Source organism: Asterias amurensis, chromosome 14 (assembly GCF_032118995.1).
Source record: "Asterias amurensis chromosome 14, ASM3211899v1".
NCBI classification, from domain to species: Eukaryota; Metazoa; Echinodermata; class Asteroidea; order Forcipulatida; family Asteriidae; genus Asterias; species Asterias amurensis.
This window is the reverse complement of record NC_092661.1, coordinates 10,927,142-10,944,126: the sequence shown is the minus strand read 5'-3', so window position 1 is coordinate 10,944,126 and position 16,985 is coordinate 10,927,142. Positions and strand designations below refer to the sequence as shown.

At 39.2% G+C, this 16,985-nt stretch overlaps 2 protein-coding genes across 2 annotated transcripts; one reads left to right on the top strand and one right to left on the bottom strand.

The window, feature by feature from the left end:
- Positions 1-1,474: 1,474 nt before the first annotated feature.
- Positions 1,475-12,373, top strand: LOC139947032 (WD repeat and coiled-coil-containing protein-like). Its single transcript, XM_071944853.1, has 12 exons — positions 1,475-1,853; positions 2,685-2,802; positions 3,626-3,721; positions 4,007-4,068; positions 5,114-5,295; positions 5,748-5,800; positions 6,221-6,863; positions 7,343-7,483; positions 8,471-8,569; positions 9,088-9,259; positions 10,544-10,673; positions 11,289-12,373. Exons 1-12 carry the CDS (start codon positions 1,799-1,801, stop codon positions 11,362-11,364), a joined length of 1,827 nt encoding a protein of 608 aa, XP_071800954.1. The 5' UTR covers positions 1,475-1,798; the 3' UTR covers positions 11,365-12,373.
- An 898-nt stretch (positions 12,374-13,271) lies between these two features.
- LOC139947397 (perlucin-like) lies at positions 13,272-13,757 on the bottom strand. The gene has a single exon (XM_071945300.1). It carries the CDS (start codon positions 13,755-13,757, stop codon positions 13,272-13,274), a length of 486 nt encoding a protein of 161 aa, XP_071801401.1.
- Between the last annotated feature and the right edge of the window lie 3,228 nt (positions 13,758-16,985).

The window sequence follows — 16,985 nt, the reverse complement described above, 5'->3', positions numbered from 1 at the left end:
TGTTACAATCCTAAATGAAAATGTAGATAATTATATACATTAAAACCAACTCATTATAACTTCATTTCAAAGGTGGTCGCGTTATTGAGAAAATGACCGAAAATCCGGAGTGGAAAATGTCCACGATGAAGAGTAATGCCATAGGAAACACACGATTCTTAGACTTACCAAACGTAAATAGACCACCATTTTTCGGCTCCCACTCATCCATAAAATTAGAGGAAAAAACAACACTTGTTACCTCAGAATGTAAACAAAAGCTACAGTAGAAACTTACACTAGAGTTGAAGTATAGAGGGAAGACTCCCTTACCCCTTCAAGACTGAAGTGAGACTTTCTATACGCACTAAAACGATATCAAAAGCGATATTTTCAGCACCATCACCTCATCAACCGGAAAGTTGGTAAATGAGATTTTCTGCGATTGTATCCAGCGTGATTTGATCTGACATTTTGGGGGTAAAAAACCGAAACCCATTTCAAATCCCCTTTGTGGCAGGATAATCCCTCACTAAATCGATTCTAACCTGGCATTCAATGCTAGTTAAAAATGGTTTCGTAGTCTTTGTAACCTCAATTATTGACGGGAGAGTGGTAATGGACTCTATACATTCAGCCCGACCCAATTATGAAACATTGGAAACTGGGCAGAAAATGATACTGGAGTTTGAACATAGCCTTGGCCTCGTTGATTTCAATTTCTCGGAGTTTCATTTCTCACGGGAGTTTGTTTTGTCATGCCGAACAAGTTAGTCTTTTGAGTTCGAGTAAGGTCGGATAACCTTTGGAAACTCCGATGTATTGTTGTAAACAAGGCGAAGTTAACTTGACATCAAAAGGTTTCACTGCATGCATGCACATTACAAAAAGTGAATAGTAATTATTGGAACTAACGGTACCTCACTGATTTCCAGCAAGGCGGCAAGCACAGTGGCCGAAACTATGAGGTGTGTGGGGGGGGGGAGGGGGGGGAGGGGGGGGGTGGGTTGCAAAAGTTTTGTCTATGCGGTCACTTTTGCAACCAGCAGACTTACCAGGTATTTTTTTCCACAGTATTTTTTTTATATTTAGCATTTAGCAATGGTTACTATTGGAGTTTAACTACAGACATAAAGAACCTTTATGCAGACATAAAGAACCTTTATGTCTGTGAGTTTAACCTGGTGCGAAACACTAGATAACAAGTGCTTTTGGGTTAGGTTAAACCAATCTGATCCAAGTCCAATCATTACTTGACACATTTTTACGCCAGCCACTATCTTCCCTTTTCTATGTATAGTGTTGATCCCTTGAAACATAGGACAGGCCAGTCAGCAGCGGGCAGAGATCTAATGAAAACAACTTTATTTGCAAAAGGCAAAACGAAAGAAACATCACGCTAAGTTTCGAGCCTTTCCTTTTTTGATAGCTGCACCAGATTCCACCGCGGACAATGGGTCATACGTACCGCCCTCACTTGTTTGGAATTGTTCAATGCAAGATGGCGCTGCCCTGTCGTCTGTCTGAAATTCTAGTGTGTAGTGTCAAGAACAGAAGTTAAAACCTTTACACTTAGAAAGTTTGATTGTAGTTTAAGAAGAAATCAAAGGACAAGTGAGCTCGTTAGAGACCTTTCGACTGAAGCAGTGTTTGGGTCTTTTGTTGAGCTTCTGTCTGCTGTTGCGCAACTGAACATGCTGAAAAACTAGCCACTGCTGCATTGATCTGAATCTGATGACGATCGAGCGCCTGCATTCGCTCGCGATCGCCTGTTCATTGAACAATCATATCAGCAAACGAACCAGCTAGACGAAGAAAAATGTTTCTAGGCAGAGGGAAGTCGCGACGAGCGAATGTCAACCATTTACAAAATGGTAAGCATGCTTTCTGTGTTTTGTGTTGTTATTTAATTGTTGATGTGTGATCATCTAATTTTAATAATTTAAACAAACTCGTGTAGTGTAGTTGTAATGATAAGTTAGTCGAGCCACTGTACTGTTGTTTCCAATGTACTATTTATTAGTATTGTTCAACGTGAAGCCAGATAATGAAAACATCCTAGAACCTGTATTATGTAGGTGAATAAATCGACATCATAGTTAGCCCCACTTGTTGATCCTTGGCCACACAAGTGGGGCTACTCGTAATTGATAAGCATGATAAGCATAAGGGGTGTAGCTTTCCGTATTTCCGTATTTCCGTATATTCACTCATTTTTACAAAAAGGGATATATCAATCAGGTAAATTAGATACTATATTATTTTATTTCGAATAAAAAAGTGGTGGTGCCATACGGAAACTTTCCCCTAAAAGGGGTTGTTGGCCACCTGTTCCTCCTTGCCACTCACTGGCTTGGAAATTTGTAAAATTTTGACAATTTGTGTCACAGTTTTATTTTCTCATTCATAATCATACAATGTACATAAAAACATATTTTGTGGATTGTATTTCTAAAAATCTAACTGACTTGTGTTGTAGTTGTTTTGCCAGCCCAGTGTCAAGTGGGATTATAAATAAAAAATGAATTAAAGCAACAATGAATTTGCCAGCTGGGCGTTTGGAAAAAGTTTTGACTGGTGTTCGATTCGTGTTTTCAAAGAGAGATTGCTGCAGCAGTTGACTTAATACACAATAGACAACCACAACCAAGTTATCTTAATCTTGTTTAAACTTTACAACAATATTGTTTTGTTTCTCACTGCAGCCGTTCATCCAGTTCACGGTTTAGTCTGGTCCGATGGTGAACATGTAAACCTGTCTAGTATCTCCGTGAATCAAGATGGAATCACAGCATGCCCACCTACTACCCTGGGGCAATTCAAGTGAGTATTATCAAAGATTATAGAGCGCCGCAAGGCACAAGATGTGGAACTGAAGCTTTATCTATTGTTGGAACGTGAAATATGCATGGGCGCCATTTCAGCAAGTGAATGTTTTGTTTCCCATTGATAGGAATGGTCATTGTCTGCACTGATCTGCACTGATCTATTGTTGTATCAAGAGAGTTACTTGCCGAAATGGCGTCCAGTGGGATTTCACATTCCAGCCCGAGTTCCGCATCTTGGGCCTTGCGGCGCTATATAATCTTTGGTATTATCTGAGAGGTTTTGTGGACATTATGATCACTTGGTTGCTGTTATTTCAAAGAACACAAAACATAAAAGCAAGAATAACCAAGAGAGCACGCCGTCGAAATGAAGACATATCACCCATCTTATCCTCACTCCACTGGTTATCCATTGATAGACGCATTCAGTTCAAAATACTTCTGCTCACCTTAAAGGCACTTCACGACGCTGCTCCCATGTACATCTCAGATCTCATACACAACAGCACTCCTACCCGAGCTGAGAAAGAATGAATGTTATTGGCCCAGTAAGTCAGGAAGAGTTTGGTGAAATTGACGGCATGGCACTAATGTAAAGCGCATGGATATGGTTATTGTAAAATGCGCTTTATATTCAATTCAATGCAATTAAGTTTATTGGTCCTACACCGTAGAGGAAAATTGTCTTGCATACATGTATGCAAATTGCAATACACAAGAGGAACTAGTTATAAGTTCTTATAATAAAGAACAAGTTGTAATTATTATACCCCTGTCAAATCTATGCATCTCAACAATTTCTTCTTCTGTTTCCGTAGCTCAGTGGAGCAGGTGGCATGGAGTGGAGACTCAACTCAATGCTTTTTGAGTGTGCAACACACAAGGTCTATCACTTTATGGAAAGTGCAACTTGAGTAAGTATAACTAGGAGTGGAAACTTTGCATGGTGGAGATACAATCTAGTAATGTTCCCGAGAACAAAGGGATGACCCGACTGGGTAATTAATTTGGAATTATTTGTGAATATTTATACATTTGGAATTTGAGTGAATGCAACTTTATATTGTCCAAGTATTTGTCTGAAAATCCATTTCTTATTTTTTGGACAATTGTTGACATCCATGGCAGCTTGTATGACCAGTTTGATTAAAAACATGTTTAACAAATTTCTAAAAAGAGATACTCATTTTACTTTCCAGCAAATCCCAGAAACTGAAACTCAGCAGAGTGAAAGAAATTCATGAAGAAGCAATTCCCCAAGGTATGTGCAAATAAGAGCTTCAACCATTTTTTTGGAGGGCCTGAAAAACACTGCTCCAATTAGTCATGATATCCTTCCTACTAAAGTCTAGTTTCTGTGAAAACTTAAAAACATTGTGTTGAAATTTTTATTAAATGTTTATGCGTACACCATGTGTATCTAAGTCAGCCCCTGTACTCAATACAATATTACTACTTTTTTTCCTAGAGCCAAAATATCATATCTATTCAATGTAATCAGTAAATTCAACAAGTAATGTAAATGCAATCATGTTGTTTCACTCTTTCACTTGACGGGGTTGAATACATTCAGGGTCATTTACAGGGTTTGAACTTTACACTGGACCGGAGGCCTAAGGCCAGTGGTTGTAGTGTCGGGCCAGTAAACTTATGAACGGACAAGTCTGGCGTTCTTGTTTTTTTTTTTCAATTTAATAACAATACCTCAACATTTAATATCTGAACAATAAACAAATTGTGTACATATCTTGATTTTGAGTTTTGATTCTGTTAATTTTGGTTTTTACCCATACACCAATGTGTGTTAGCACTGTATACTCAGTACTTTCCCGAGTCCTGTGAAAAAAATATCACAGGCATGTTACTCGGGTGGGATTCGAACCCGCGACCCTTGCAGTTCTAGAGCAGTGTCTTACCAACTAGACTACCGAGGTTGCCCAGCAGCTAGAGGCAGTTCGAATCCTATGTTTTGGCAGCGGGTACCGCAACGATATAATAGATGTTAAATTTGCATCGGGGATAAAGAATATTAATTTTGGTTTTTACCCATACACCGATGTGTGTTAGCACTGTATACTTGGTACTTTCCCGATTCTGTTCTACAACAATTTTTGGTGCAGTAAACTTTTTTAGCTACGAGCCTGTAGATTTTCAGATTGTTCTGATTCTCGACTTGGCCTCCCAAAGTTTTCCATAGACTTCAAAACTTTCATTGGAAGTACTCTTTGCAAAATAAAAATAGCCTTGCCCTCTCAAAGATGCAATTCATTAACTCCCCAAAAAAATTCTTCTAATTTCACATCCAGGTTGTATGTGGCATCCCACCATACCACTTCTTGTTATCCTAGGCAGGGACCAGCTTCTATTAGTCGACCCAGAGAAAGATTCAGTCAAGACTCTACCTTTAAACACACATCAAAGAATCACAGCAGGAACATGGTCCCTGGATGGGTCAAAGGTCATTGTTGCTCTTGGATCAAAACTTATTGTGAGTGAATTATTATCATGATCATATGAAGTCAGCTTTAAACGGTCACAGATTCAATTAGACAATTTTATTCATTGTATTCTAATTATAATACTCAGTTCTCATCCCTAGGGGTATATTTCTGTGTTTTAACAGGATAAGCAGAGCATAACAATTAAATAATGTAAATTAAGTTCCATCACTTGAAAATAAAATGAAGGGTGTATATTTTAAGAAACATAAATTTTCAAGAGATGTACCTACATCATAAACTGTTTAGCGCTACCGACCCGTTTTTGCGTAGCTCTCGGAAATTGTTTCAGCCAGTGAACTTTACGTCGAAAACTTGTTTCCGGTCATGGTTGCCAAAAAACACCCCAAATTTATTGTAAGGATGAAGTGTTTAGGATCAATAACTGCAATTGCACAATATGTATTTTAATTAATGTTTTTCTGTTTTTCTCAAACTATAGGTGTGTGAGTTAGATGGAAACAATCAGTTGGTGGTAGATAAAACAATACAGAAGTGAGTAATAAATCGATTTGTTCCTCAAAATGACTACTGACTGGCACCCCCAAACAAAAGTATTGACAACATAGAGAGACCAGCTATATTAGGGCTAGATAGCTTAGCTGGTAGAGCGCCGGCACTTTAATCCGGAGATCTTGGGTTCAAGTCCCACTCTCGTCAATTTGTTTTTGTTCAACCCAAAACTGTTGTAAGTTTTTGGTTTCCATCTTTCTGGCAATGAAAACAATGTGCTCTCATACAAAGAGTGTGGAATTATAGATTCCTCATTTCATTTTGTAATCTGAGAACAAAATTCCATCTAGGACTAACATTTAGGGCTATTCTGAAAGATACTACAATTAAATGTATGACTTACAGTTGATTTTGAATAGAACTCCTCTTAAAACATATATTTCAAACTGTCTTTCTTCACAGTTTCTCCGGACCAATCAGGAAAATAGTGTCGGTGACACCTGACATTGTAGCAGTGACCCTTGACCTGCCATTGGCGCGTTTGTTGAACCAATCCAAAGAGGACATGTTCGAAGCAACGCCGTTTGCAGAATTCATGATTCAAAGCACAACAGAGGATTGTCAACATCAATCAAATGTCTTGCTTGAAAGCAGGTCAGAGGCGAACAGGTCAGAGGAAAACAGGTCAGAGTTGAAAGGTCAAAGTGAGCTGAAGTGCGTGGATACTATCAGTGGTGTAGATAGTGCACTCACGAAAGAGATTCTGAAACGATCTGGCCCCATTGATGTCACTGCTTTGTTCCGCAGAAGAGGAGGCGGAAACCAGACATCTGATAAGAAGTCAGACTCAGACTGCCTGCGGACTCAAGAAGAGTCATCCAAGTCAGGCGGAGATTCTTACAAGGAGCAAGAATCAGACTTGAGATCTGCTGGAGACAAAGCGACAAGTAGGAATGGTGATTTGAGATTGGCTGATGGGAGGTCCGGTGAGGTGGACCTCGCCAATCAGCCTGAAGCAGCAGAGACTATAGATCTAACAAACCTAAGAGTGAATCCAATGGCACTTGGAGCCAGGCCGGAGTTGAAATTAAGACAAAAGCAACAGGTAACTACAATAGAAGTTTCCCTTGTGGTTTATTTTTTGTTCCAGCCCTGAGATAGTTTAAAGACACTGGACACTATTGGTAATTGTCAAAGACTACTTGTGTCTTCACAGTTGGTGTATCTCAACATACGCATAAAATAATAAACCTGTGAAAATTTGAGCTCAATCGATCGTCGAAGTTGCGAGATAATAATGAAAGAAACAAATGCCTCTGTCGCACGAAAAATGCTTCGGATGCTTGATTTTGAGACCTCAAATTCTAAATCTGAGGGCTCGAAATCAAATTCGTGAAAAATTACTTCTTTCTCGAAAACTACGTTACTTCAGAGGGAGCCGTTTCTCACTATCAACCTCTCCCCATTACTCGTAATCAAGAAAGGTTTTATGATAATAATTATTTTGAGTAATTACCAATAGTGTCCACTGCCTTTAAACACCTGTTAACATAATAAATTAATGTTTGTTTTTGTCCATTCCAGGAGCCCATATCAGAATCCTCTCAACTTGTATTAGTCCATCTCGGAAGAAACAGAAATTTAATCTCTGAAGACGCCGAAGAAAGCATCATCTCTTCCTTGAGTCTGCCTTGTATTCTTAATCCTGACCTTCTAGTTTATCAGGTAAGAAATTAACTTGGTTTAAGTGTGTTAGAAAGGATTGGTAGAGCAAAGAAATTGCAACGATTATTTTTCAGATAATAAGAATGAGTTTTATTTTAAGAAATTACCTTTTTGCACTGTGAAAAATGTTTTTTTTTGTGAGAGAATATCTAACATCACAAGGCCCTACGGTCAGGTGAGGGCTACACTTATTGGCTGTCAAATCAACTGTCACCACATTGCCACCTGGGCCCAATTTCATAGAGCTGCTAAGCACAAAAATTTGCTTAGCATGAAATTTCTTCCTTGATAAAAACAGGATTACCAACCAAATTACCACGTGATTTTCAGGATAAGCAAACAACAGCTGAATACCAGTAACAAGAAATATGCAACAAATGGAAATTTTGTTGGTAATCCTGTTTTTATCCAGGAGGAAATTTCATGCTGAGCAAATTGTTGTGCTTAGCAGCTCTATGAAATTGGGCCCTGCTCATGAGGCTGAAACAGGGTTACCCTTTTCACAGTCTGTAATGATGATACATATGTAGGCATGGGTATCATCCACTAGGAGCCTGGTTGGTAGAGCAGAATGCCCTACCTTTCCAACTTATTACTTACGGGCACAAGGGTCATGACCGGGTATTAAAACCACACTCTGCTGCTGACAACACCAGGGGCCAATTTCATAGAGCTGCTTAAGCAAAAAATTTGCTGCTTAAGCGAAAATAGCTCACTTATTTTACACATGTTACTGGTCAAAATGTCATGCCATATACATGCTTGTGTCTGGTATTTAGCTGTCGTTTACTTAGCTTAACAATTGAGTGGAGTCTCGGCTGGTAATCTGATTTTACAAAGCAAGGATTTTTTCGCTTAAGCAAAATTTTGTGCTTAAGCAGCTCTATGAAATTGGGCCCAGAGCTTGGGTCTGGTGAACTCGGCCACGACACACCTCCCTTTTTGCATTGATGTGATAGCTAGTGTGTTCTCTTTTTTATCTGATAGAGAATGAGTGGTGTTCTTGTTGTCGGCAGTAACACTCAGACGAAATCATATCAGGCATCAGTGGATCAGGGGAAACAACTAAGAGGAAGACAAATACTTGTAAGTATTATCTGTTGACACAATTCAAATATTGGTTGTGATAGTTTCCCTTAGTGTTGCTGTGCAGTGCGCAGTTTAAGCGATGCATGTGTAGTGAGACGCAAACCATCTTTAAATGCATTTTGATTCCCAAAATGGCTGACCACGGGCAGACAATGTATCGTAATTACTTTTTCACTTCGAAGATATGTAGTTATGGAAAAAGAGATCCCTTTTTATTTCATAAAATTTTAATCCGAGAAGCTTTACGGACAGTAACGCTTCTCAGCTTGTGTATTCCAATTCAGGATTATTCTTCCTTCATGGATATAACCGCTCTGGATGTTCGGCGAAAACTAAAAAACGCAACCATCTTTTAAAATGAAATTTTTATAGGTTAGTTTTATGGTATCTGAGACTACATAGGATCAAAACAAACAGTGGGTTCCATTTATCAAACGTATACAATCCCTAAAGACAAAAACATTACTTTCCTCAGATAAAGATGTGTGATTCTTTTATTATTATTTTCTCTTCAGGATTTCAATTTATCGAACCACGAGAGACCCCTTGGTCTATGCACATTATCAAACTCCAAGGATCTTCTTCTGTTAACCGGTGAACAATCCAGAGCTGCGGACATCACATTTCTTCCATTGTCTAGGTCGTCCGAGTACCAGCTGAAGCTGCGGAAGGTCAAGTTGAATTATGGTGAGTCCATGGCCCAATTTCATAAAGCTATTAAAAGATAATGGGGTACTTTTTGTAACACAAAACACAATGCCTGCAGATATACATTAAACTTACACCGTTTGAAGATAATGATAGTAGAAAGCGTACCTTAAATTATTAGTTGCTAAGGTGGTGCAGTTTTTGAGAAATGAGTAAAACAATGTCACGAAAAGAAATTTACTTGCTAAAATAATTTTTGTGACTTGTTTTACCCATTTCTTAAAAAACTACAGCCCTTCAGTAGTAATTTTCCTTCTCCTGAAGACGAGCAGAGTATACTGTTCAAAACGTCAAGACCAAACCGGCTCTTCAGTATACTGTTTGAAACGTCAAGACCAAACCGGCTCTTCAGTATACTGTTTGAAACGTCAAGACCAAACCGGCTCTTCAGTATACTGTTTGAAACGTCAAGACCAAACCGGCTCTTCAGTATACTGTTTGAAAGGTCGAGACCAAACCGGCTCTTCAGTATACTGTTTGAAAGGTCGAGACCAAACCGGCTCTTCAGTATACTGTTTGAAAGGTCGAGACCAAACCGGCTCTTCAGTATACTGTTTGAAAGGTCGAGACCAAACCGGCTCTTCTCAGAGCCAACACTCACACATTCACAAAAGAGAATTACACATGGTTGTACCCGCAAGTTTACTATTTATTTATAGTTTCTTCCTAGTATCCTACTTGTTTCTGCTTAGCAGACGATTGTTCAGCAATATTTTCTGCTCAAAGACACTGGACACCTTTGGTTATTGTCTAAGACCAGTCTTCTCTTGTTGTATCTCAACATACATGTATGCACATAATAAAAAACCTGTGAAAATTTGAACTGAATTGGTTGTCCAAGTTGCGAGATACTTATGGAAGAAAAAACACCCTTGTCACACAAAGTTGTGTGCTTTCAGATGCTTGATTTCGGGACCTCAAAATCTAATTCTGAGGTCTCAAAACCAAATTCAAATATTTTAGTGGAAATTACTTCTTTCTCAAAAACCAAATTACTTCAGAGGGAGCTTTTTCTCACAATGTTTTATACACCTACTATCAACAGCTCCCCATTGCTTGTTACAAGGTAAGTTTTTATGCTACAGTTATTTTGAGTAATTACCACTTGTGTCCAGTGCCTGTAAGCATCTCTATGAATTTGGGCCCCGATTGGATGCGTTGAAAAGAAATGTATGTTTATTGTTACATGACCTGAGCATTTTGGCCAGGATTGTAGGTGGGATTTTTGTATCCTAAAGCCATTATTTCCTTGTGTGGTTACAGCTGCAGCGGCTACAGAACTTGACCAGTGTAAGACTTCAACACCAGAGGAGAATAACTCTGGACTAAATGACCTTTCAACTTTGACCCTGCCAAATGGGGGGCTGCTGTCAAGGATAGACTCAACGCTACGGTGAGTGATCAGTTCAGTCCAATTCAATGTTCCTCAATTTGCACAACGAAAAATGGCTACCCCCCAAAAAAAAGACAACAAAAGTATGGTTCAGTCTTTAAGGAGGCTGTAATAATATCACAATAAAATTTATTGCTCTGCATGTATAGATTTCATTGAAACATCCAATACTGATTTCGGGGTGGAGGTGGGCAAAGATGGGAATTCCCCCCTCCTCCCCCCCCCCCCCCACCACAAAAAAAGAAAGAAAAAAAAATCCCCAATTTCACAATGACTAGAATGAGTGTTGTTTATTTACTGAATCACAGTTTCTTTATTTTTGCAATTCATGACATTAAACCAATATTTGTATGAGAGAGATTGGCTGTTCCCAACTTGGTGTTTCTGTCCCCTTGAGGGAGTTTGCCAAGTTCCCTTGACAGGAAGATCATCTAAACAACAACAACAACAACCCGTACATATGCCATTTATGGTTCCTTTAATTTTGTCTCCCGAAAGTAGCCTTAGACACCTATTTGAAAGACTTGGATTGAAATGGGATAGGTCATAGGTGGAAACAAAGTGCCCAAAACAAAATGATCAAAACATCCCCACTTCTGCTTTTCATTTTTGTAGCTCAGCATGGAAAGTCGAAGAAGTCAAAGACAAACCCGAACACAGAACATCCATTGCAGCATCTTCTGCCATTTGAACTTAAAGCCGGCCTCAGATCGACCTTGCGTCAACAAAAAACAGTCGGCGACTGACTTTTCAGGATCACAGCTGAGGTCTCGAAATAAATTCAATTAATTTAGTGAGAAATTTCTTCTTTCACAAGAACTAAGTTACTTCAGAGGGAGCCGTTTCTCACAAAGTTAATACTATCAACAGCTCTCCATTGCTCGTTACCAAGTAATTTTTTAATGCTAGCAATTATTTTGAGTAACTAGCAATAGTGTCCGGTGCCCTTTAAAGGCAATGGACACTATTGCTCAAAATATTTATTAGCATAAAACCTTACTTGGTAACGAGTAATGGGGAGAGGTTGATGGTATAAAACATTGTGAGAAACGGCTCCCTCTGAATTGACATATTTTTCGAGAAAGAAGTCATTTTCCACGAATTTGATTTCGAGACCGCAAACTTTGAATTTGAGGTCTCGAAATCAAGCATCTAAACGCACACAACTTCGTGTGACAAGTGTGTTTTTTCTTTCATTATAATCTCGCAACGTCGATTACCAATTGAGCTCAAATTTTCACAGGTTTGTTATTTTATACATATGTTGAGATACACCAAGTGAGAACACTGGTCTTTGACAATTACCAATAGTGTCCAGTGTCTTTAACTGTGAATTGAAATGTTCTCGGAAGCAATTGAGTGAAGCATTTGTACTGTCCAGTTGTATTCGTACTGTACAGTTGTATGAACTGGGGTGGATTTCACAAACCATGGAGACTAGTCTCATCTCGAGTTAGGACGAGTTACTCGACCTACTTAGGACTAGCCTTAAGTTTGTAATATATCCTAAAACTAGTCCTAACCTATATCTTTGTTTAAACGACCCATGGTATACAAATGGTTATTTAGTGCTTTCTTTTATTTAAACAAATATTTCGTAAAGAAATGTACAGCCCAAGAAAGGTTTGTTTGTAAACAAGACGTACATGTATATATCACAATGTACTTGTGAAATAAATTAGATATGTTTTTAAAATAAATTACAAATGAGTCAAGTCTGTTGCAAAGTTTTTGTCTTTGAAAGCATGGAGCTACTTTTTATAGCTCCATGTTGAAAGTAAGCCATTCTAGAAAGTACTAGCATCAAACTCAACAATAATATATGTAAATAAATGAATTATTAAATGAGATGCATTTTACTAAAAGTGATGAGCTCTCTTGTTGGGGAAAATAATACACACAAGTTTAAAAGTGTGTAATACTCAACACAGTTTTTATTCGATAATTTTAGAGATAGTTGTTTCTCTTGGTAACACCAAAGACGGTGTGGGCGCCTACAAATTTCAATGCTTTAGCTGTCTGCTTTATCCGTAGCTCAGAAACGGTTAGCTTCAAAAGGTGTGGTCCTTGTTTTTGTCTCTACGTAATCCTGATTTATGATGAAATTTATCAAGAAAAATCCAATAAAAGTTGCGTGTGTAAGTTTCAGCTGAACATAGCGTCTACCTGCTGAGAAAATATCAAAATCACTGTCCCGGTATTTTCACACGAACCAATCCATCCACGTTTAGCGAGGTGGCAGGAGATACCAACTGCATCTCTGGCCGCAGCATTGCTGAATGGACACCAACTCTCGGAAAGGGTAGGAACGATTCATGTATGAACCGGGTTTCTTTCTTCTTCAGATTTATTGTTTCTGGAGTAAAAAATATATCCAGCGACCGTATTATTTTGAAGAGAATTCTGTCTCAAAAAAGATTATACTTTCAACAGCTGCAGTGCTTTTCCAAGTAATTTTGTTATATTTTTTTTATAGTCACTCATGTTATGGAGTAGGCCTACTCGCCAATCTATGACTTTACCTTTAAGTTGAACATGTATCAACATAATTTCAGGGAGTGTTCAACTAAGCTGAAGTGGGTAGTTGCAGTATTATTATCAGTGAGGTCGGTACTGGTATCGTTGAAGCATCTTGCAGATATAAGGTAACTTATAATGACAAGGGTAATCATTCCAACCCCTATTAGCCCCCATTTGGACACAATCCTCGATACCAGCTGCATTATCAGGTTGGTTGGGATACCACCAGTCCTGGGATCCGGTGGGTTGCCCGTCCTGCCACACCCAGTTCCCTTCTATAGCGATGTCAGTTAACCCGATCCAGGCACTACCGTGCTGAATGTACCCAGCGAGGAACGCAGCTTCGTCCGTGTCCAGTACCGAGGTGACATGGGACTCTCTGCCGCCTTGCGCCTGGGCGTTGCAGTTGCTCTCGGCGGTGTTGAAAGTCTCTGGTTGTTCCACGTACAGATAGCAATGCCGTCTATGAGCATCCCATCCCAGCGGGCAGAGACAGCCTGCGTGCCCGTAGTGCACGATAGCTGCTAGTAGAAGTAACAACTTGAAGTCGAAGAGGAAATGCATTCTTCTATCTCTAGTAGTCTTTGGTTTCTGTAATCAGAATTTTTGTTTCGTTGTGGTGTTTTTTTTGCAAAAAATCAGTTTAGTTCCATGACACGACAGACGTTAGAATTGCATCATACTCGCCTTATATAGAGAAGAGATGAGAAACTGCAAACATTAATTTATAATGTTGAATTTGTTGTGCAAGCAATCATACAAAATTGATAAAAGAACAAAGTCAAGAGAGGGAGACGATGACAGTTCAAAAAGTTTATAAATATTTAGGGATCATTATTGTGCGTGTTTAATATATATAATTGTGTATTGTGTATATATAAAATACAAAAAATTGATTGGCAGCTTTGTGGGACAGTTTTTAGTTATCTTTGTTTAGTTGAAACTGCCGCAATATCTTGAATAATTAATCCCGCCCTTCATTTGATGGTTCCTAATTGACTGAAATGTCAACAGTGACAACCCTAGAGTAATTATGTGTGAAATAAATTGCCTTGGAAATCATTCATAATTCATAATATTGAACTGGTTGGGAAGTGAGTGACTGTGCAAATAGGCGTGTAATCCATAGTATGCCAACATTGACTGCATTGGGTCCTAGCCATGCTTTAAACAACGACATCCGAAGTGATACTTGGCGGGTTTTATGGGGTGTCGTGCGCCGAGCGGATAAGATCACCCACAGCTCTAGGCCCAGATTCATAGATCTGCTTTAGCACAAAAAGCAGCTAAGCACAGCAAAAACATGCTTACCAGATTAAGGTTACCAGCCAAACTACTATACGTCACATGTACAAAATGTGCCTGATATGTTTTGTTTAAAGGAACATGTTGCCTTGGATCGGACGAGTTGGTCGATGAAAAGCGTTATAACCGTTTGTTATAAAATGCATACTGGTAGAAAGATGTTTTAAAAGTAGAATACAATGATCAACACAAGTTTGCCTCGAAATTGCGTGGTTTTCCTTTTACTTTACGAACTAACACGGTCAGCCATGGACTCCCATAAATGGCCGACTTTGTTAGTCGACGAGGTAAAAGGAAAACCACGCAATTTCGAGTGATACTTGTGCGGATCATTATATTCTACTTTTAAAATATCTTTCTAATCATAGGCATTTTAAAACAAACGGTTACAAACGCTTTTCAAAGACCAACTCGTCCGACCCAAGGCATCGTGTTCCTTTAAGCAGCCCTATGACATTGTACCCTGGTGTTTCTGTTCAGTATAGTGTGGGTTCAAATCCCTGTCGTGAAAGTTGTGTCCCTGAGCGAGACATTTCAACAGAATTGCTTCTCCACACCCAGGGGTAAAATGGGTACCTGTGAGGACAGAGATAAGTCTCGCGATTGATTTAGCTTAGTAGCACATTATTTGTTGCACAGGCTGTAGACTTCCCATTGCTGAGATGGTGTGACCAGGGGCCAATTTCATAAAGCCGTTTAGCTGAAAATTCTGCCAAGCAAGTTCCTTTGTTAATAAAAAAAATTAGCAAGAAATGGGTCTGAACATACCCAAACTCCCCACCAAAAAAACCCACAAACCCACCAAAAAACACACAAAACAAAACAAAACAACAACAACAAACCACAACATTACAATGTCACTTGCGTGTAAAGGCGTAGGTTGAAATCCCGCTCTGGTAAATATTTCTCTCTATTTCTACCTCCATGGTTCAACCACAAATCATTTAAAATTTACTCAGTCAGTTTTGTCTGTGGTATTTTATTCAATGCTATAAACAACAATAATAACGACAGTAGTCACTCGGCTGTTTCTTCACTTGTGTTCTCGACTCGTTGGGACTTTTAATACTAACAATACGAAGCAATAGCAATCAGTGATTTACATGTACAGCAGTGGAGCTCCATAAACTGATCAGCTGGACAGAATATTAGATTGTCCTTTAATGGTCAAAATGAAGGTATTACGTTTGATATTATAATCACTCTTAAAAATAATGGCAATAAAGCCATTTGGTTAGAAGCCTTTACAGCAGCTTTCGATAGTTTGGAACATTTTGCGAATAATACTTCGAAGCAAAGCCCGGTTCATACTTCATGCGAAGCGAATTTGACGTGAACTTGCCCTCTGCTCTACCCCCTTGCGAAAAATCGCTGTGAAAGGAGGGTGTGAGGGCAACTGCTGCGAATTGTTCGTTGCGAATTTGTGACGTCAAGATTCGCTTCGCATTCGCATTGAAGAAGTATGAACCGGGCTTAAGTCCGTTATGTAAAAATACATGCCCCATAATTTGAATCTGAGAAGCGTTGTCAGTAATTATTCTTCCTGCGTTGACTGTCATAAATGAGACCACAGTTAATAAGGTTCGTCTGACGGTATACACCTCATTGGATTAAAACAATTGAACGGTTAAAAAACAGTGGTTTACTTTGCAAACCTCTGGAAAGTGAAAACACTGGCGAACTGGACCGTGGTTAAAATTCGGAAGATGTTAAATGTAAAAGTGGTTGAATAACTTTGTTGTACAAAAAGTGTTGATTCAAAGTTTCTTTCAAGACACGTGCTTGCTTTTCAAAGCCAGTGAATTCATTGGATAAAAGTGCAGTGACGTAAACTTTCTATCTGCGTTTTGACTGGTCCGAGGTGACGTTTGCAGCTGCACTGAAGGTGATTATGGTCGGGGACTAGCGTAGGTCATGACCTACGCTAAAGGTCACTCTCGGGCGTTATTCACGAGCCTCGAAGTGTGACGTCAGAATGTTCAGGCTAGGTGTGGCGGGACTGGGCTGGGTGCGTTCGTTTAGCTTCCCGGGTCGACCTCGGTTTGTGGCGTTTTCTTTTTCCAGGACGAAAGTGTGCAGATAATTACCCACGTTCGTCCTGGTGAAAAAAACAACGCCACACACCGGGGTCGACCCAGGGAAGCTAAATGAACGCACCCAATGCTTCAAGAACAACTGTCACATTTTGCTGGCGTTTTTTGTTTGCGGTTATGAGTATCTTTCCCCGAACATTGTTATCTGTATCTGTCGATTACTGCAACAAACTCCCCAAGGGACATGTAAGTTGTGTGGTGTGGTGTGGCAAGTATACACAATTGAGTGGTGAAGCTCCCCTAATGAAAGTGGTCATTTGGATTGTATCTAGCCTAGTCTTGAATGAGTATTTATTTATTTCTTATTTACCCTGGGGAAACCTCTCACTCAGTGTAACACCGTTTTAGAGGTGTCCAGCAACTGCAAATACAACGAATATTGATGGTGCTTCTC

What these genes read in the sequence shown, in the direction of transcription:
- LOC139947397 (XM_071945300.1), bottom strand. Translation starts at nt 13,757, where the DNA reads ATGCATTTCCTCTTCGACTTCAAGTTGTTACTTCTACTAGCAGCTATC.
- LOC139947032 (XM_071944853.1), top strand. Translation starts at nt 1,799, where the DNA reads ATGTTTCTAGGCAGAGGGAAGTCGCGACGAGCGAATGTCAACCATTTA. An exon ending in ACTACCCTGGGGCAATTCAA is followed by an intron (nt 2,803 to 3,625) that starts GTGAGTATTATC and finishes CTGTTTCCGTAG; the next exon opens with CTCAGTGGAGCAGGTGGCAT. An exon ending in AGGATAGACTCAACGCTACG is followed by an intron (nt 10,674 to 11,288) that starts GTGAGTGATCAG and finishes TCATTTTTGTAG; the next exon opens with CTCAGCATGGAAAGTCGAAG.